The sequence below is a fragment of the Plectropomus leopardus genome, chromosome 19 (genome assembly GCF_026936395.1).
Source record: "Plectropomus leopardus strain MGB_pleo_1.0 chromosome 19, ASM2693639v1, whole genome shotgun sequence".
NCBI lineage: Eukaryota > Metazoa > Chordata > Actinopteri > Perciformes > Serranidae > Plectropomus > Plectropomus leopardus.
Genome location: NC_142194.1, coordinates 8,045,375 through 8,066,690, shown reverse-complemented (window position 1 = coordinate 8,066,690; position 21,316 = coordinate 8,045,375). Strand labels below are relative to the sequence as shown.

At 40.0% G+C, this 21,316-nt stretch overlaps 1 protein-coding gene across 3 annotated transcripts in view; it reads left to right on the top strand.

Moving 5' to 3' along the window:
* The window catches only part of LOC121958842 (glutamate receptor ionotropic, NMDA 2C-like), a 71,392-nt gene that overhangs the window by 35,965 nt on the left and 14,111 nt on the right, over positions 1 to 21,316 (top strand). For all 3 annotated transcript variants that reach the window (XM_088070198.1, XM_088070199.1, XM_088070197.1), the window contains 4 exons: positions 5,764 to 5,975; positions 16,812 to 16,980; positions 19,100 to 19,253; positions 20,391 to 20,516. In XM_088070198.1, coding sequence (XP_087926324.1) covers positions 5,764 to 5,975; positions 16,812 to 16,980; positions 19,100 to 19,253; positions 20,391 to 20,516 — 661 coding nt within the window. The remainder of the gene's footprint in view (positions 1 to 5,763; positions 5,976 to 16,811; positions 16,981 to 19,099; positions 19,254 to 20,390; positions 20,517 to 21,316) is intronic.

Sequence of the window (21,316 nt, the reverse complement as noted above, 5' to 3'; positions counted from 1 at the left end):
AACACAGGGTGAGAAACTGATACACAAATTTGTGGGGTGAAGTACTCCTTTAATTATGTGCCAAATTAGCTATTAGCAGTTCCTGTTTACAATATTGCCCTAGTTGTACAAACAGCTGTCACTGGATTACTTTGGTTCTTCTCAGGCAAGTTCCACAGTTCTGATAAGCATCTATTTTTCTATGATCTCTTATGGACTCGAGATAATGAAAATCTTAAAATTTAAGTCACACTGAATCTGAGAATATGTGCATCACATCTGTGCGTTCAAATTTGGCTAGTTATGATGCAGAAAAGCAGATTTCTTATGCAAATTACAGCTGTTGAACACTAAGGGTCTTTATGTTTCTTAATTGCCTCTGCAAGCTGCGTGTCACATCCACGTCTGCAGCTCCAACTGTGCTGACCGTGTTGGAAAATGAGCCAAATCAGCGGGGCTGACTACAAAAACAATATCTTCCTGTTGTTTTTAGAACACCAGCATGCACCTTTGCCTCACGTCTCTCCCTCTGCGTCCTACAGCTTGAAAACCCTCTGACCTGCATTTATATTCCGGCTGGATGCAACAAGTTTACGCCTGTTGCATCGGAGACGTCAAGATGCATTTTTTTTAAAGCAGAAAATAAAAGGCTGGTTGAGGGAATGTGGAGAAAAATCTATTCCTAAACAACTGATCACAAAATAATCCGTTGAACATAACCAGTAGAGACATTTGAGGGTACAAGGCGTGTTTTTAGATCAATAATATGTGTCTATGTTTCCTGCTGAAGCTATTACCTTCATTTAACTCCGGTTTCATCGTCACCGTGCCTTGCCAATTTTCTTGAGTATTTTCACTCCCTTTACACACACGCACACACACACACACACTCTTTTCAAAGCCCGAGGGTGTATTGAAAAAGTGCGACTAAACAGAGAGCCCCGAAACGTAATCTCACAGCTACAGTTGAACTCATTTATTTCTGGCCTGGAAAAGACCAACCTACTTTATCAATGTCACCTCCTGGCTGGTGTGTATGTATGTGTGTGTGTATGAACGTAGACATGTAATTGTGCTGAACTGGGGTCTTGGCTTGTATATGTGTATGTGTAGATCTTTAAGTCGCACTTCAGCAGCCGGCACTTCATCCCTCCCTCATGTCGTCATGTTCAGGTGTGTTCAGCACTACGAGACATCCTGCGTGTCTAAAGTCTGAGTCCTCTTCACTGCGTCCTCATTACATTCTGATCTCTCACTTCTTGTTCTTCCCTCCTCTTCGCGTCATGTAGCTCATCCATAATGACGGCAGGTTGTGGTGTACTTGCTCTTTTCAAGGCCTTCATTGTGACATCCTGACAGTTTAACATCATGTTATTCATTATCATGTTTGAAGGGTGCAGCTGAGTGACGTTTTGGGCATTTTGGACCATTTTTTCTTTGCTGGGCTCCTCCTCTCTTTTCTCCTTCTCCTGTTCTCACTTCTACTCCTCCACCTGTAGAGTCAACACAGAGAAAAAAGATGCTTTAAAAGGCTGAAACCTGCAGTTATCAACAAGCTCTAACAAAGTGTCTGTTGGCTTCCTGCCCAGCACCAAATGGCAGAAAGACAAAGTTAGCGTCTAGCTGGTGATCATAGTGAAGTATTTAGGAGCCAATGAGGCATTTTTATTTTCAAGGTGCTGTACAAGAAGTTAAAACAACACAATTTAAAAGAGCAAACAAAAAAAAGAGAAGAGTATGGTTCCCAGTGTAGAGATTAAAGAACTGGGATGTTGTGGGCGGTGTTTTGATTTTGGTCTTGCGGTTGAATTGAGGATAAGTTGCAGGTGCCTGCTGGTCTTTTTAGGAAATCTTCTCACAAAGCAAATTTGCTAGAAATCATGAATCGATTGCTCCAGATCTGGGTTTCATACACAGAAACTACTCTTCCTACATCCCAGAAAGAGCGTCAGCAACAACCTTATCTGTGCTCTTTTTGTGCGTGATCACAAGGTTGTATTCCTGCACTAACAAGGCTCAAAGAATGAGCCGTTGGTTGTGGTTGTACATACGCGTCAGGAACGCCAACAGGATATGGTCAGTGTGAACAACAAGTGGTTGGCTGCTGGACCCGATGTACGTTTCGAAGTTTTGGAGAGACTACAACAGCGTGATAGTCTCTTTTTTGATAGTGGAGTACCAAAGCTGGTGTTTATTGAACTTTCTGGGAGAAGTAGCTGACCGGGCGCTCCACTCCAGTTGGATCGGCTTGAAACAAGGCAAACCCCGTCCCTACTTGTACTACACCTACGTACTTAGGGGCAACATGTCGAAGTATCCTTAGCAAGATACTGAACCCCAAACTGCTCCCGATACCGCATCATTGGCGTTTGAGGTCATGTGAATGATTAATGAGTAGCAGGTGGCACCTTGTACGGTAGCCTTGGCCGCCAGTGTGTGAATGTGTTAATGTGACGATGTAATGTGAACGCGCTTTGAGTGGTCAATAAGACTAGAAAAGTGCTGTACAAGTACAGTCCATTTACCATTTACTTGCTGAATGTATTTAGGCATGAAAAGTTTGAACATGTGGAGACATAACATTTTACATTACATTTATCTGGCAGGTGCTTTCCTCCAAAGTGGCTTGCAGTTTGTGCTTTGAAAGCAGTTAAGAAGTAACTAATTAACAACAAATTCTGGGGTGGATTCCTTTTAAAGAAATAACTAAACACATGTTCAGTTGCTTTCAAGTGCTTTAGAGATGGGTCTTTGTTTTGCAAAGGTTGTTGAGATGTCTGAGAAGGTGGGTTTTAAGCCTGCGGAGGGAGACAGGGCAGTGACTCTGCTGTCTTGACTTCAGTGGGGAGCTCATTCCACCACTGAGAAGAGCCGTGACCGAGATGAGAGACCACAGGGTCCTCTGAATAATGGTTCACTTCACTGCCCTGTTGGCCAGCACCACAGTTTGAACAGGATGTGAGCAGCAACAGGGAGTCAGTGTAGTGGACAGAGAAGAGTGGTGGTTCATTCTGGATAAGCCGCAGAGGTCTGATGAGAAGAGTACATAATCACAGCATCTGTTAGAAGTGATGAAAAACATTTATTTAGAAAAGATGAATTTCAGTAAATCAGGCGTATAGGTCTATAAATGTTTTATTACATTTGCGTGGCGTCCATCAAAAGAGCAACAGCTGTGTACTTTCAGGTGGAGCACTTCATTTTTTTGAATTGGCTGCGCTGGGAAGAAGTTTTAAAAATATGTGTTTAATAATGGATTTAATTTGATATTTTACATGAAGTGCTGAAAATTCCAAGATTTTCAAACTGTGTTTTAACCCAGTGTTCAGTAATCAATAACAGTTTTGACTGCTTCCCAACAGTGTAAGAATGAAAGATTTTCTTCCTAGGATGCCCCATGAGTGGATGAGACATCCCATAAAAGACAGATTGAAATGATTGATTGTCACAACTGGCATCTCTGCGACTCTGTCATTCACAGATGGTTCAGAGAAATGAATCGTCGCCTCGCACATCACACTGTACCTTCATGCGGATTTGTAAATCGGCCATGTATGACGAAGGGAGAGCGCTAGTATGAGCGAGCCGAAGAACAAATCAAGAGCTGGTATGAAAAACAGGTCTCATTAAAGCTGTGAGGGAGCGAGTTTCACATGCAGTGAGTCAGTGCTGGCTGAGCTCAGTATGGCTCATTAGGTTGGGTTGATATGACAAACAGTCTTGGCACTCACAGAGAGGGTTTCGCTGAGTTTAGTGCCGACATCGATGGGATTATTCATTGTGTGATGTGATATTATACAGCAATTCTGCTCCAAAGTGGCTCTTTCTGACACTGAAAAACTCAAGCTGTTTTTTTTTTTCAACTGTTACCTCCCTACAGTATCGCTTCATCCGTCAGCATATCTGTCTGTCAGTTCCAGTCAGTTCAACAAGCTTTATTCACACAAAATACTTTTTTTTATCTCATTACTAAAGTTCTAAAAAAGCAAATATTTTAAACACAAAGACACAGATAATAACTAGATACAGTCAGTCTTCATGGGAACGCCCACAAAGCATTGCATCCTTGACACCAAGGAGGAAAACTCTTTGCGACCACGCTGAACAGTTGCTGTGTTGCTTTCTGCACATCAGATAAACCTAAAAATCCAGAACTAAGGATTTTTTTTGTCAACCTGGAGCCTATGCTACCATGTTTTTGTGTTTAAGCGACTAACATTATTTGAAAGTGGTCCAGTATTAAGCGGAGTGGGCCAGTTCCAATGTAAACACCCAGATTGCTATTATAAATGTATGACATCATTATTGAAAGGATCCCTACAGAGATAGAGTGTTTTTGTCCAGTGGTTTTGGGATAATTGTGCCCTGAAATGCCATATTTCACAGCAGCTTTTATAAAAAGAAAAAAAATGCGATGGTTGTTGCAATGTTTATGGGCGTTTACTTGATATGAAATTGCAGGGGCAAGTGAAAATTACAAAAAAAAAAGTTGTGATGGATTCAGAGTTCATTATTATTAGGCTTCAGTGTTTCCCACAGAATAAGAATCTTGTGAAGTTGCAGCAATTGGGCAGAAATTGCAAGGTCTCACAGAATTCACAGGGATTAGATCAGTTTGTCCTTTTGTCAAAGAGTAAGTTTAGCTGGGAAGAGCCCCCAAAATTGCTACAGTAAAAACCACCAGAGTCCATGTGAATAGACAGTGAATTTATCACCGTAAAAAGCACTTAATTCAACAGAAACAATCTTTATTCATCTTTCTGCTGTACCAACCATCATCAGTTCTGGTTTGGCTTAAATAAACCTTTAAGTTACCCAAATAGATGTGAACATAAGTTGTGCTATACATGCAATACATCTAAATGGAGTGTGGTGGGTTTGGCGATGGTGATGTGGCTGTCTCTTGTTTAGCAAAAATGATTATCCAAACCATGACAGTTTGTTTAGCCACTGGTAAACATGTTGTAAGGCTCCAAGAACCAGTAGCTTGAAGTTGCAAGTCACTGCTTGATATCAGCATAGCACATCATCAAAATGTAGGCCTGTGGTGTTTAGTATCATTTGTCGCTGATATACTGATTTTAAGGGTGCATGGACTTCACTAATGCTAGATGCTAGACTATTACATCATAGCGTTAATGGTTGATGGGTATTGATATCATGATAAATTTAATTAATCATATCAATGATAAATGCAATAGTGTCTCTCAAGTCAATTTAAAAATCGAGCTTTACAGCATTTGCAGGCAGGAATAAATGACTGTTTTCCCCCTCGCCCTCTCCGTCCTCACCAAAACACCCTTAATACGACTAGACACAGACTGTATGTGTAGCACTGATCACTTAAACAGTTCCCATTTATGAACAGTGACATTTCAATTTGTTTATTCATTTGAAAAAGGAAAATTAATAATTGAATAATCAGTCAGGAAAATGAATACAGATTGAAGGCAACACATGCTGGGGTGTATTATTAATGTGATTCAGTTGGTTTGCTCTTTGTTTTATATCCTGGCTCTTTTTTTCCCCAAATGTCTTACTCAAACACTTTTAAGTCTCCTCGTTCGTACATTAATGAACTTTGCTTTCATCTTTTAATCCTCCTCCTCCAGGTCAGCACATGCAAATTTCCCTTTTTAAAATAAAAAAAAAAAATCATCCTGTGAAGTAGGGAAAGACAAGACAGGTGAAGAGCAAAGACGTTGATATGCAGAGAACGTCAAATCTGAGATTCAAACTCGTGCATGCTAACGATGATTTTTGTCCCTCCTCTTCCTTCTCCAGGTGGGTACATACGCTCGAGGGATCCTTCAAGTTCGCTACCCAGTTTGGCCTCGGTACGGCAGCTTCTTGGAGCAGGTGTCCGATGACCGTCACCTCACTGTGGCCACGCTGGAGGAACATCCCTTTGTCATGGTGGAAAACGTGGACCCGGGCACCGGCACATGTGTCCGCAACACAGTACCCTGCAGGCGCCAGTCCAATCACTCAGAGGGGTACACACAGCAACACAAACATACTTCTGTACAGATATGCACACATAGACACAGACATGCAGACACAGGTAGGGCTTGGTATTGAACCCTTTAGGGTATGGGAAACTGTCAACTACACAACTACTGAATGTTGGTCAGATTCTCCTTTTTTATTGGCTGATAAAAACAACCTCTATTCAAGGTCCCCCTAAGTCCTGGTTGCCATCTGTGTTGCACTGTACATCTGTCCCGCAACCCGAAACACGTTGGTCTCACTGTGAAATTGTCCTTTTGACAAATGTTCCTGGAGTTTTGACCTCTTTAAACAAAGAGAAGGATACTGTCAAGCCATTCTTGTGGTGCATTCCTCTGAGCATGAAAGTTGTAATTTCCGAGTTCTGGGTTGTAGATTCAACTGGAATAACCGATAAAGTTGGTTTCTGAATCGAAAATTGGAAGAACCTTATTAACCCCAACCTCAAAATCTAAGATAGCTGCTCCTCAGTGTTTGAAATATAGCGTAGTGTGTTGTTATGGACTGGTGTTTCTAATTATGGCTCGCCTGGCTAGAACTGGTATTGTCTTGGTTTTGCAACTGCTGAAATGTGGTCTACTCAGATGTGATTCCCATCACTGACTCCCGAGGAAAATGGAATGCAGCATTGGTACAGGAAGGAGAGGGCATCATGAAATTTGGATTTTGCAATGTAAGTTTGGTGGTGGTAGGGTTCCCTTTTTGTTGTCTTGTGTGTGTTGTGTGTAAATGTGGACGTTTTGCAGGTCTGTAACACCTAACAGGTGGAGTGCTTCATGAGTTGTTGTTTTCCTGAGCAGCAGTTTAAGGAGTTTGACTCATGGGGTGGATAATTGATCTGTCAGTCTGGTCAGACCTAATCAGATTGATAGATGAGAGGAGCAGCTGCTGCTGAAGGAGTGAAAGCAAACTTTTAGACACAGCACAATGAATGGTTAAGTTTCACTTTCATAGCGTCTTGCTTTCTGCTGCTTCGTCTGTGCCAGGGCTACGCTCTGTGCTCTGAGAGGTGCAATTAATGACTGCATGGTATGTATATGCCAGCAGCGCTCCTAAACAATGGGTCCAGTGCCAGAAATATAAAGAGTGTCCCTGTAATGAGTCCTAAAACCCAGAGAGCCGTCTAGTTCCCTCGTCTCAAAGTCTATGGGTTTTTTGAATGGCTTTTTGGTTAGGAGCCTGAAATAAGGTCTGTGGTTAACACAAGCTTAAGAGATTTTGACATTTTTTTTCTACAACATAAAATATGTCAGTAAATACCCCACACTTCAGAGTGTCATTGCACTGAACTCGACTTTGTAGCCTTGTTGTGGTGGCAACGTTAAATCATGCAATTGTAGTGTAGTTCATTTATCACCTAATGTTTTTTTACTTCTTGTGATGGCATTTATTATTCAAAAATCATAAAAGTAATGTTCACTTTTGAAAATTATGGTGGACAAAATGTTTAAGTATCACAAACTTTTGTTTACCACAGAGCTTATATTCTATATTAATCCAAAATCCAACAGAAAAGTCAAATAGGCTTTTTTACGAGGGAACCAGGGTGATGCTAACTTCCACGTCATCCTACAGAAAAAACTTAATCCCTGGGGCAATCTGTGTGTGGTAGCAGATGTTTTAATCATGGCAGGTCACCACAAACAAATGAATGTGTAGGAAACCTGAGGAAAAAAGGGTCCAGGCTTCCATATAAGAGAAATATATAATGTGTTTCTTAATGAAAAGTGTCATTTTAGTACAGATACAAAAACTTAGCTAACATATGGGTGCGAGTATTTAAACATTTCAAATGATCCCCAGTCCTACACACAGACATCTGCACCCTCCCTCTTTGTGTCTCTGCCCCAGTTTAGCTCTGAGTAGACATTGCAAACCTCCATACTTCATTAAACACAGAGTAATTGTGTGTGCTGAGTGTCTAAGCACTTTAAAAACACACCTCTGGTGTCAAACACAGATTGCAGCATGGCAGAAAACAGCCATTAAACAGCTATTACCTCTGACTATCTACAACTGGTGCTTGTCAGGAATACGCAGCATCTTCATTATGTTCAGACAACCGCAGACAATAGAAGTTCAAGCCTGTCATAAATTTAATTGCACTCTGTTGTTAAAATAGTGTCAACTACTTTAGCTTTATTGTTTCCACACTGACAACAAAGGCTGTCTGACAAAACACATAATATATTTTACAACCGATTTTGGTTGTAATTGATTCTCATTTCAAATCTGTGAAGGTATTTCTGAAATCCTTCTAAAATCAATAGTGAATGTTCTTTGAGATGAAAAATGGGAGCTCAAAGTACGACTAAAACACTCCGAGCCAAGCTTTTCTTGTTCAGTTATATCCTGTTTCTAATTTGACAAAGGAAACTTAACTTACTGTCTTTATTGTGTGCAAATTTCAGATTTATTGTAAACACTATTGCTATTATTGATTATTTGATCACCCTATTATTGATCTTACTTGTAGTGGTATGTAAGAGAAGAACAGAAAAAAACAAACATCTCCATCCAGAAATCATGATCCAGTTACTCAAGAAAATCCACAGACCCTGTTTTGAGTAGTTTCATGATGGAACATTTTTCTTTGTGCCAAAATAGATGCGCCAACACAGCATCAGCGTCTGATTCTGACACACAGGGCACTCTTTAGCCTTTGTATGAGAGGCAGCAGTGACATAGCATAAAGAGCGTTTGACGTAGGTTGGGCTGTCAAATGGGTCAAACGGACACAGGACTTTCACCTAGGAGACTGGTGTCTGTGTGCCATGTGAAATGTTGAGCTTTGTTTCATTTTCTTATGCAACATAACATGGCATATGTGTCACATCACATACATCATGTGACAAGTCATTAACTGACAAATGCAGTTATTTTAAGCCAAGCTGTGATCTTTTTTCAAAACCCAACCAGCTAGTTTTGATGCCTAAGCCCAAGTAGTTTTGATGAGGAAGCCAACATTCCAAGTTTATTTTGAAAAGTCACTATTTATGTAACAAATGGAAATTGACATGCTGTCCTTAAGCGTCCAAACCTGATGCTAAAGGGGGACCTAGAGTGTCACAGTTTGAAGTGTAGGGCCATTGATCAAGCTATGTGACGAGTTAGAAGTGAGAATGTGTTGGCCAACTGTATTACTACGCAGAAGGAAGTGTGCATATACTCATGGACGAGTGGCTTGAGCTTGTGACAGCGCGAGATGTAAACTTTAATGGCGCCGTCTTTGGCAAAGCTGTAACATTAGCGGGCTCAGTGGTGCTAGGTGAACTAACAGTAGATGCAGACGTAATTCTGCGATATGTTTGGCGGCTGCAGTTCAGTTGAGAGAAAATAGTTCCTACATGAAATTTTAAGGTTTACAACAAGGTTTGTGGATTATTTATTTGGTTCTTTGAGCTTCACAAGCCAAATCTATTTCCATAATAATGGAGAAAGAGTGGCAGAAATCTGTATGGCTGATATCTCCAACACTCTGCAACTCACACTAAAACACTCTAAATTGATAAATAGTACTACAGAAAAAAAAAATTAAATTTGATTTTGGATTGAACCCCTAAGTGTGCATGTGATATTAGTTTTGGACCTTATTTATTCAGATGGATTTCTTTTTATTGAATATTATAACAGATTCTTTTTTTGCTCAAAAACTTGTACCTGAGGTTCCCACCCAGTAACACCTCAGGAGCTTTCTGTCTGCAGTTTCTCATTTACATTTAAAAGTCAGTTCTTTTGTGAATGACATTTGAGACAAAGTGTGATGCGTCAGACCTGCTGTTTGTCAATAATGTTGGAATAATCAGTCAGAGGTGGCACACACGTTTCTGATCACAGACGTATTACTGTGTTTCTTCTTGGATCCGCCAAGTTAGCGTTAATGAATAATTTCAAGTGATTTTCTTTGTTCGTCATTGTCAGGAAATGAAATGCTAATTCTTGATTACAAAGTCTTTTTATGGGTTTCTTTAGGATGTGTGTGCATATTTTAAGATTTTTTGAGACATCCGTTGAGACCAGAGTCAGACAAGGTTTCTAAAAGCTTTCATGTTGCATTTTCTGTGGACAATAACTAACAGCGCCTGAGAAACTGAGATTTGATTCCCCCAATAGACAGCTTGAATTATGGACTTTAAGGAAACAGGCGTTGCATAAAATCAATTTATGTAATGACTTCTCAGCAGTTTTCTGGTATGTGGATGTATAGCACACCAGAGGAAAAGTACTCCTTCTGAGGGTCGATTAATCATGTGTGATTATGTGCAGAGGACATGTTTTGTTCAGCATAGCAAGCGAGGCAGGAATCCAACCTGTTTCAATTCCCAGGTTGTCCAATACCAATTCTTTGTCATGCCCTTTAGCGTCTCATAGTGACGCACAGGGCACCCTTTGGCATTTCTATGTGACGCAAACACATTTCAACCTGTGGTTCATGTTTTGAAACTATTGCGATAGGTTTAGGCAACAAAACTACCTGGTTAGATTTAGAAAAATGATTATATTTTGGCTAAAACTAAGTATGTTTTCTACATAACATAATGTGACCTAAATACATCATGTGAGTGATGTCAATGTGCAACAACCAGCAACCTCCACCCTTGGTTTCGCGTGGGACACAAACTGCGGTATTCTGGTCAAAGTACAATTTTATTCAACGTGTCCACCTCCGCTCTAAGTACTAGCCCGGATGAGTTTACGTTGCAATTATTTGAAAGCCGGAGGGTCTAATAAAGACGTTAAAAGGTGACTTTGGCATCGATATTACACGTCAAAGGGCATAGAAATGCATTTTAATTGTCAACCTGCAGATGAAAACAGACTGAGGAATTATAGAAGAGACAAAACATGAAATTTGTTGCCAGTTCTTTACCTATTAATGCCACATTCACACAATGTTGTGCATGAATGCAATAAAAGAGCGCAGTATTAATCCAACAGAAAAAAAACTCTCATTTTTATGCAAATTTTGTCCACTGGGTCTGAACAAACAACTCAGAATATCAGCAACAAATTTAAAACGATAGAAAAAAAATAATGAAATTAACTAGTTCAGCTTTTAGGACTGTGAACTAAGTTAAAAAATTTAAAACTGTGAACTATGGATGTGTGCAAGTTCACTTTAATATGTGTTTACTGACCTTTGAGCTCATGTGAAGTGTGAACAACACTGCACCCACCACATCTCACCGCACTGATTTGGTAATTTATTTAAGGGTTCACCCCGACCTTCACCTGCTGTAGCTCCTCTCTGCTCTCTGGAGTTTTATTATTTCTAACTTAATTCTCGATGGAGCTCTCTGCTTGATATTGATCATGTTATTATGTATTTATGCTGTTATGTTGTTTACCTGTAGCAGGAAGTTTACCCCTGAGTAGAGCCATACTATTGTATAACCAGGACTACTTTTAACAACTGCTTCACAAAACATACAATAACAAAAACAAAAATATGTATTGATTTTGCTCCCACTTTTTATGAGGAAACAGAAGATCAAGGACTGCACATTTCAGAGTGGCATTACATTGTAACCATCCCAAGGCAGTTTTTTGTGGACAGGTATGCTGTTTAATCTGCGTCTTCATATGCCACACCTGTCAGGTGGATAGATTGTCTGTGCAAAGGCACAAGTACTCATTAATGTTGAATTTTAACACATTTTTGAACAAAATTTGATTTGTCTTTTGTGTCTTTTTGTGCAGATAGAAAAAAGCCTTAAATCTTTTCTTTCAACTCATAAAAAAAGCAATGCAAAAAAAAAAACGGTGAGTTTTTATAATTTTACAGTACGGAGTATGTAGAAACAAAGATCTTAAAAGTCTATTTTTCTGCTAAAAGAATCAGTCCAAGTTTTGATTCTCTCTCTCTTTCTCTTGCTCTCTGTCTTGCTCTCTCACACACATACACACACACACACACACACACACACAATAGCTAGAAAGTTAGTTGCAGAGACAAGCTTTAAAACTACCTGGGTATACACTGTATTGAGTGACTAAAAAGGCCACTGATTTTGGGGAATCGACTCATGGCTCTGCTTCAGCTGTGTAGGGCCTGACGATGAAATTCAGTCTGCCTTTAAAATGAAACATGCAGCTCAAAAATCAGGTCAGAAACAAGCTCAAATGGTACAGCGGGAATGCCAGGCTTTAGTGTTGACACTGAAAGTGATGTTATAGACTGTGTGGTAACTTTTACCCTGTCAGCCCCACATGTAGCACCGTAACTTGTGCTGAATTATTAGACATCCATTATAAAAATTAATGTGCACAGATTGATCAACTTTTAATCACCCCAACAACAGAAAACAAACTATCCAAGCTGTAAATGCCATGTTCATGCTCACTCCAGTGACTCCACATGTATCAGTGTGTGTGTGTGTGTGTGTGTGTGTGTGTGTGTGTGTGTGTGTGTGTGTGTGTGTGTGTGTGTGTGTGTGTGTGTGTGTGTGTGTGTGTGTGTGTGTGTATGTATCGGCCATGCAGATTGCAGAGCTGACCATGGTTGGCATATTAATTATAGAGAGAGATATGTAGCGGCTGTTGTTGGGTGCGATGGCACATTGATTGCCAGTAAAGAAGATTTATCTGTCCAACATGGGGACATCTGTCATAGCATGGGACAATGTTATCCCATCCTACCCGCTTTCTGTTTCTCTTTCACCATTTCTCTCAAGCTGGCATGTCCCATTTGGACGTTGACCAACAAACAGGGAGAAGGAAAGAGAGAGGGGTAGAGAGAGGGCTGCTGCTATATAAATCAGTTAATCTTGCTGTGTGGTCTGCTTCCCCGCAGAGCAGATGTTTAGCGTGATTAGAACTTTTTGTCTTGCTCATTAAAAATCCTTTCTTTGGACAGATGATGGCCTCCTTTGCCAGAAAGCTGAGCCTACCTCTCTGCGCCGATTAAAAGCTGGAATTGCACTCTAAAAATCCTACTTTATATATTATGTTGTATTTTAGCATGACATGCACTAAACAGATGCTAAATTAGTTGATAATCCGATTGTTTGTTGACATGAAATTGCTCAGAATTTTGATAATTGGCTTGTTTTTTTAATCAATTTATCCAGCAGAAATGCCAAAAATTTGCTGCTTCTCAGATTTTTTTTCTGTTTTATATCAGTGTAAAGCAAACACATTATATTGTTATTTGTCTACAATATCTGGAAATTATGTATAATGTTAAAGAAGCATTTTGGTTTTAGCAAGTAAACCATAGTAAGGGTGAGGTAAAGATCATGGTCAAGGTTAAAAAAGCAAAAATTAAATGTTATGGTCGGTGATAGCCAATAAGCCACATGTCAGGTGACCCAACTCATTTGCCAGAATTTTTTTCAGAGTATACACTTTTGTAAACCATGGATATGTTACATTTTGTTTTATTATTTTGTACTGCATACATTCAAACTTTAGGTTTCTTAACAACGCTGTGATGAAGGTGTGGTTCTGTTAAGGCACTAATAACTTGATTGTTGTTAAACAAAAACATGTTTTGACTGAAAACACCCAAGTTTGGTAGCACAAAAACTGTTGGAAAACTTTGCAATGATTTAGCAAAAAACACCGAAGTTCAGCTGTTGTTATACACATTCATTATTTTTATTATTATTTTATTTTTTTTGTATGTTTATATGAGACATTTTGTTTTTGGGTTGTCAATCCCATTTTATGAATTCCTAGACAGTATTTCTTAAAAACTTATTAGGATTTGGTAGTCAAAGGTCAAGGTCATTGTGATCCCACAAAACACGATTTTGGCCATAACTCAAGAACTATTATGCTAATTATGCCAAAAAATCGCGCAAATGTGAAGTCATGACATTTTATATCTAGGATTAAATGTCAATTTCACTATATATTATTATAATATATGATATTATAATATTTTATGGCTACTATTGAATGTCATAAGTCATTAACAGAAGGGGAGAATTTTGGTCATGATTGGTGACACTAACACTTTGGTGACATTGTGGTTAAATCTTCTGTGATGCCAACTTAAAGATGTGTTGGAAACATCAACACTTCACCAAAGGTACACCTAATACCCTTTCTTGGATTCTCTCAAAGTCTTCGCTACATATATGATGAGTCTAGACAGACAAAAGGAGGCATACAATGACAAGTTTGTTTATGTTGGCAGTTGGAAAAACAACAACTTTATGTTTGTATCACTATGAACTGTTGGTAATTAAATCTTTAAAGTCTAGTGCAGCCTGTATCCCAAACAGACACTCCGGAGGTCTGCAGAAAGTCTGCTTCAGGCCCTTTGTGGACTGGGTGAATCGGGATTTGGATGGCCCTTAGTGCTCACAGACTCTCCGCCTGTATAGTCCACGAGTCTGCACTTGCGGTTAAGTGTGAACATTTGGATGCAGCCTTTGTGTGCTTTCGGTCCGACTCTGGGGCTCTTTTTAATGGTGTGGTCCCTTTGGCCCAATTAAGATAAATTGTCATGCTAGGAGCATAAAATTATTTTTTTGGACAATAGTTTGCTTGCATCTTTGTGGCAACAGGAATTCAACATGACAGTGTCCCCATTTGCTTTGACTGTAGGACATTAACTTTCCCTCGTCATTCTTACGTGATCACAGTGGTGGTTATTTCAATTATCCCCCTCCTCTCCTTCCTCCTCCTCCATCTGTCCTCCTTTGCTCTTGCCCTCCTTTCGCTCCAAACTGAAGCTGCCGCCCTGTCAGGCCACGTCTGGTGGTTGATCGCCGTGTGTTTCCTGTCTGCTGTTCACCTGAGAATCCTCCTCTCTCTCCGGTCTAACTCCCTCATGGTGCCTCACTCCATGCTGCACCAGTTTTGGGGCATTTTATGGAGAACACACTCAACACAACACAACTGCTGCTAATCCTCCAAGGATACTGTACTACATGTGTGTGTGTGGCAGAGAGAGACGGCCCAATTTAAGTGTGTTTATGTGTGTGTGTATTGTTAGTGGAGTGTGTATAATGACGACAGGTGGCCAGCTCCTGCAGCAATTAATTAACGCAGCGTTTATCAGAGCTATTGACTCCTGTGAAAGAAGTGAGCCTTTCAAAAACACTTAAAATTTGCCTGAAATGAACTCTTAAGCTGTTGAAAATAATCAACTTGAATGCTTAGTACTCACTTGACTCTTTTTCATTAAACGCCTCGCTCATTTATTCACTTACATGCTCTTTTTTTCATTGCTCTAACGCTGACACATGCTGAGGTTATCGCAATCATACATACAGACCTTTTTTTTTTTCCCCAGGAAGTTTCATCCTTTCTGATCATTCTAATTTTAACTTTTTAGTGTTTCTTTTAGTGATTATGTTATTTTTATGCTTCTGTGCTAGTGATAGCTGAGGCTGGAGGCTGGAGGCATTATGTTTTCGGTTTATCTGTCCGTCCCATCTATTCTTGTGTACAAGATATTCAAGAAAATCTTGAAAGAATTTTTTTTTTTTTTTAATTTAGCACAAACATCAACTTGGATTCAAGAATTTGACTAGATGTTGGTGGTCAAAGGTCAAAGGTGAATGTCACTGTGATCTTTTCTGTCTCTTTCTCTTGAATGCAAAATCTCAAGAACACCTTGAGGGAATTCCTTAAGATTTGGGACAAACGTTCGAGGGGACTCAAGGAAGAGCTGATTAGATTTTGATGGTGAAAGGTCAAGGTCAGGTTGCCCTTACATTAGTCTCATTCTTGTGAAATGGAATCTCAACAACACCTTGAGCAAATTTCTACAAATTTGACACAAACATTCACTTGGACTCAATAATGAGCTGATTAGAATTTTGTGATGAAAGGTCAAGGTCACTCTGAAGTTGCATACATCTCATTTTCATGAACGCAGTAAAGGTGGGAGTGTCCTCAAATTTGGTAGAAATGTCCACTTGGACTCAAGAATAAAATATTTAGAATCTGATGGTCAAAGGTCAAGGTCACAATGAACTCATAAAACATGTTCTTGGCCATGACTTATGAATTCATATGCTCAAGTTTCACACAAATGTCTCATAGGTTATAATGATGAAGTTAGTATCCAAAAAGGTCATAGGTCAGCTGTGACATCATAATGTTCTGCAAAAACACCTTTCTGACCATTACTTAACATAGTATCTCAGGAACAGAAGAGGAGACATTTGATCAGATACTGAATTGGTGACAATAATCATGGGTGTCCACCTTGAAAGTTGTATAGATCGTGTGTGCTTTCACCGACATGGATGTCAGCTGTGAGTGCATCTTGACTGGTGCACGGAGGCATACAACTTTGTGGCGTTATTTCTAGTTTCCATAAAGTTTTGTCCTTTTTGGTCTGTCGTCTTTTAACTTTCATTGTTTCTTTCAGTTTATTTGTTTTTTTTAATTCTATTTTTTCACCATTTCCTGTCCTTCTCCTCTCTTTTTCCACACCCCATTAAGTAGCGAGGCCACAGACAGGAAGTAAGTGTCTCTCACATGCTTCACACCTTAATGGCCTTTGATTAGAGGCCATCAGAGTCACTCAACCACCCACTTTGGGCTCTATTACACTGCCGCTGTGTGTGTGTGTTTGCAATTTTTCGGCATCTCCTCCGTCTCCATCGACACCTTGTTAACAGACATTGATTTTAGCTAATGAACCAACCATCGCCTGCCCTTCACTTCGCTGCCGTAGACGATGGTCACTGTCAGTATGAGAGCCCACGACTATTTAGCACTCACTCTCTGAAACAAAGCAAAAACAACAGCTTTGGTCTAAAGATAGTTTCAGCTGCCAGAGAGGCTGCTTTTGATCACAAGATGTTAAATAGTATTTTACTCTATGTGTGACACTGCTTTTTCTCATCCTTTTGCAGCATCATCGGCCACTCAGAGTCCTACACCAAACTGTGCTGTAAGGGCTTCTGCATAGACATCCTGAAGAAACTGTCCCGCACCATCAAGTTCTCCTATGACCTCTACCTGGTTACCAACGGGAAACATGGCAAACTGGTCCGTGGGACTTGGAACGGCATGATTGGGGAGGTGAGACTGAGGGCTATTTAAAGAAAGACAAATCCCTGAATACAGCAGCTGGAGTTGCTTGGTTGAGTAGCCTAGTGTTCATCCACTGATCTAACGAAAATAAATGCAGCTTTAGGCTATGAAATGCCCTAATTGCATTAGAGGTAAGTGCAGTGTGCTAGATTTGACCAAGAAATGTTGACCCATGGTTTTAGGAACACTAAAACCCTTTAAGGTCAAGAATAACTAAAAATAAAAACTAGTTATAATTTTTAAGAATGTGGAAACTAAAGAATACCTTTTAAAAATGTACCTACTGTAGCAACTAAATTTAGCAAAAAAAGTAAAAAATATGAATATTAAAAATCACTAATAAAAGCTCCTTTACACAACCAGACAAGTTCCTGTAGGAATATAATCCAAAATTGGGGAAAATTTAAAACATCTGCTACATAGATAACATGTTTTGCTCATCTTAGCATATAGCTACATGTAACTGTGTACTTGTAACCACGCAATGACTGCATATAGTGGCACTTTTTCCCATGAAAAACACAATGAAAGCTTCAAAACTAAATTCTTACTATGGGACATGTTTTAGCATATGATTTGAAATAGGTGAGAAATTAACAACATCAGTTATCAACATTATTTCGTAATTACAGCATGTAGCTACATGTAGTAGTGTAGGCTATGTAATGTAAACACTTGCAGTAATGTGCCAGGAGCAGATAACTTTATAAAGAAATCTGTCGTTAGTCAACACTCTCTCATACCTAAACGAAAGAATTTCCCATTACATATCACCCTCTAATAGTCCCCGTTTTTAATAAAAAAAAAAGTAGACACACACCATCAAGAAGGGAGAACTTAGTGTATTGTGGCGATTTAGTTTATCCAGAGATAACTTGCAGGTTTTTTTTACCACATTGACCAGTCGATTGGCTGAAGACTAGTAGGTACAATTTAGGTTGACAAAGATGTGCTTCAGTTGACTAAAGCCATAGTGTGGGCATCGTTATTGATGGTTGTAGGTTAGAATTTGGTCCCTTTTTGGTCCCTTTTTGGTCCCTTCCCCATTTTCGTCCCCTTGCTTGTGGCGGTTGCAAATGTCAGACCCTTTTTTTTTTTTTTTTTTACAGCATCCATATTTTATCAGCCTATATATGCTGTAGTTGTTAAATATAAAGTAATTTGTACCGCTGTCACACAGATGTAGTGTTATAACTTCTCGGAAACCTGCATAGCAGAACCGTTCTCTCCACCTCTGCACTCCAGTACATTTCGGGGAATAGCAGTAATGATGCACAGTGTCTTAAGTGACAGGAGCGTTGCGTGGCCGAGAGAGTTTCTTTGATGGCTTTTATCTAGGTCAGTGGTGTGAGGCCATGCATATACATACGGAGCCTAATACACACTTTTCTCCCACACACAGAGCCACATCAAATGCAGCTGCATCTGAGAGTGAAACACCCTGAACAGGTGTTCCTCAGGAGAGCCTTCTTGCTTGTGTTTCTGTGCCTGCAGGCGCTTTGCTCTGGGTCTGTATCTGCAGTGTGTGTGTGTGTGTGTGTGTGTGTGTGTGTGTGTGTGTGTGTGTGTGTGTGTGTGTGTGTGTGTGTGTGTGTGTGTGTGTGTGTGTGTGTGTGTGTGTGTGCTACATTTATAAAAACATATTCCTCCCTGCAAAAATTCCCTCTTTTCAGAAAAGCAGGCTTGGAAGTGAGGCTCCTGAGATGCAGCATGTTCTCTCTCTGGATGCTCGAATGATGAGACAAATATTTTTTCGTTTCTCTGCAGACGGTCGTCATTAGAGTCACGCCTCAGTGTGGAGCACAAAGTGTTTGCTGCATTGAGGTTTCCATGTTCGAAAAATATTGCTCATGAAATTCAGAGTTTGCTCTCTTTTCAGCAAAGAAAAGCTTGGCAGCCTCTCCTCTGGGACGCTGTGAAGTTGTTGTGATGAAATAAACTCGCTCAGGTCTATTTTACAGAATTATACAGTAACCAAAAATAGTTTGGTTTGAATGCAGAATAAATACAGGAAAGTATGTTGTTACACTGCTGCCCAGTATCAGTGCCTCACTGTTTCTCCACAGCGCTCTACTTTCATCTTCTGTCTTTGTCTTTCTTCTCTCAGGTTGTGTACAGACGAGCTGACATGGCCATCGGCTCTCTTACTATCAATGAGGAGCGCTCGGAGATCATCGACTTTTCCGTGCCGTTTGTTGAGACAGGCATCAGCGTTATGGTGGCCCGCAGCAACGGGACAGTTTCACCATCTGCCTTCCTTGGTAAAAATAAAACAACTGCTTCTTCTTCCACATCAATGTTAGATCAAACCAAGGACGCAGGTTTTGTTTCAACCAGGGGGTTCACATATAGTGTCACATAGAGTATCAAACACTTCATGTTCTGCATTCCGGTTACTTTTTATGCACCAATTTTTGGTGGAAATGCCTTTATTTACCATAAAACTTCAATTAATAGCCCAGGCTATTAAGTGCTTAAATCACTGAACTCAACAGGCTTATATTTGGGATAGGCGTCTATATGGGATGGGCTATTAATTTGTTTCACACAAACTTTCTCAGCAAAGAGAGAAATCCAATCAAATTATTTATTTAATTTTTGAAACTTGGGCTCCATTTATTTATTCAAAACCATGGGAAGGTAATGAGCACCAAAAGAAGAGATGACCCAGAGGTATACACAGGTAATATCTGAAGATGGCCTTTAGGGAGTCCCCTCAAATTTGGCGCAAATGTCCACTTGGACCCAAGAATGACCTGATTAGAATCTGGTGGCCAAAGGTCAAAGGTCAAGGTCATGGTGATCTCATAAAACTTCTGTGCTGCTGGGGGGAAGATGTGTGTGAAGCATCCATGATTTCACAGACATGGATGTAAACTGTAAGTGCAACTTGGTAATTCTAGTTGTCAAAATGATAAAAATATTTGGTAGTTGCTGGAAGTTTGTAGGGACACGTCCCGAATGTTCCCACCGAATTCTACAGCTTCATTTCAAACCCATCTTAACACTTATTATCCTGGAGTTTGATGTATAGTGCATGTCTGCCATCTTTATCCTCACCACTTTCTCCCAGGATGGCCTACTTAACCGAGTTCTGTCTCTGCCGACGCTTCAGGAAACTTCCCATTAAGCTTTTATCCCGCCGATAACTGTAGCCTACAACTAAATCCCCTTACGTGCTGCACACACACACCTAAATCCCTTTTCCAAAACCCCAAACAACAAAATTCAGCGCAAAATCCCGAACAGTGTATTTCTGTCTTCTCATTTTCTCATCTTGCTATCCTCCTACCACATATGGTGACCCCCATGACAGGCTGAGGTTTAGAAGCGGGAAGTACAAAAGAGCCTTACGTTAATCCTGTATGTTTGTTCCTTCACTTCCTCTCCTCCTCCAGAGCCCTACAGCCCGGCGGTTTGGGTCATGATGTTTGTGATGTGCCTGACCGTGGTGGCAGTGACAGTTTTTGTGTTTGAGTACTTCAGTCCAGTCGGCTACAACCGCAGTCTGGTCAGCGCCAAAGGTGAGTTTTAAACCTCTTTGTTTCACTTTTGCAGGTAGAGATTTTTCCTCCTGAGTATAGTGAATGAAAGAGGGGCGGATGATCACTAAAACGTCCATATTTATCCCACAAATTCCCATGGTTATTATATTTTGTTAATTCACACATTTTTCATTGTCTGCTGTTTTCTGGCACAGACAAAATTTTAATTTGCTGCACCAAAAAATAGCCAGAAACGGTCAAATATGAAACAAAGATCCATGAAATGTACTTAATTTGCGTCCTGCAACGTTAAGAGTTCCTCAACAGGCTTTTTGGGGAGAGAGCTAATCAATCCCAGAATGCAGCGCTGACAGAGCGTGCCGCGTCTCTGAGTCCGAAAGGTCATTTTCCTGTTTTAATTAGCATTCGTCGCCACGCTAATCGAAGTGTGATTGATGGCGGTGGCACCCTCCGTTGCTGCACATGAGCAGCGGTGGCAGAGAGCGATGGAAAACGGGCTGAGGCTGTGAAATTGTTCTGTTGTTTGGAAGTTTGCAGAAAGGCGTGAGATGGATCGTGACTACTTACATGGCGAACAGTGGACATTGCTTGATGAGGGAACGCGTAGAAACAAATATGTGACCTAACAGTCGGTTGGTTCATCTATGGCAAAAACTGTCGACTTAAAGGGTTGTTTCACCAAACATATTTTCTTAATAACTTCTACAAAGAATGAACTGTGAACACAGCTACAATTTACTTCTTTTAATATAGTAAAATATATAAAATAAATATTATAATTCCAGCGCTTTTTATGTGTTAGTTTCTTGTTTGTTATT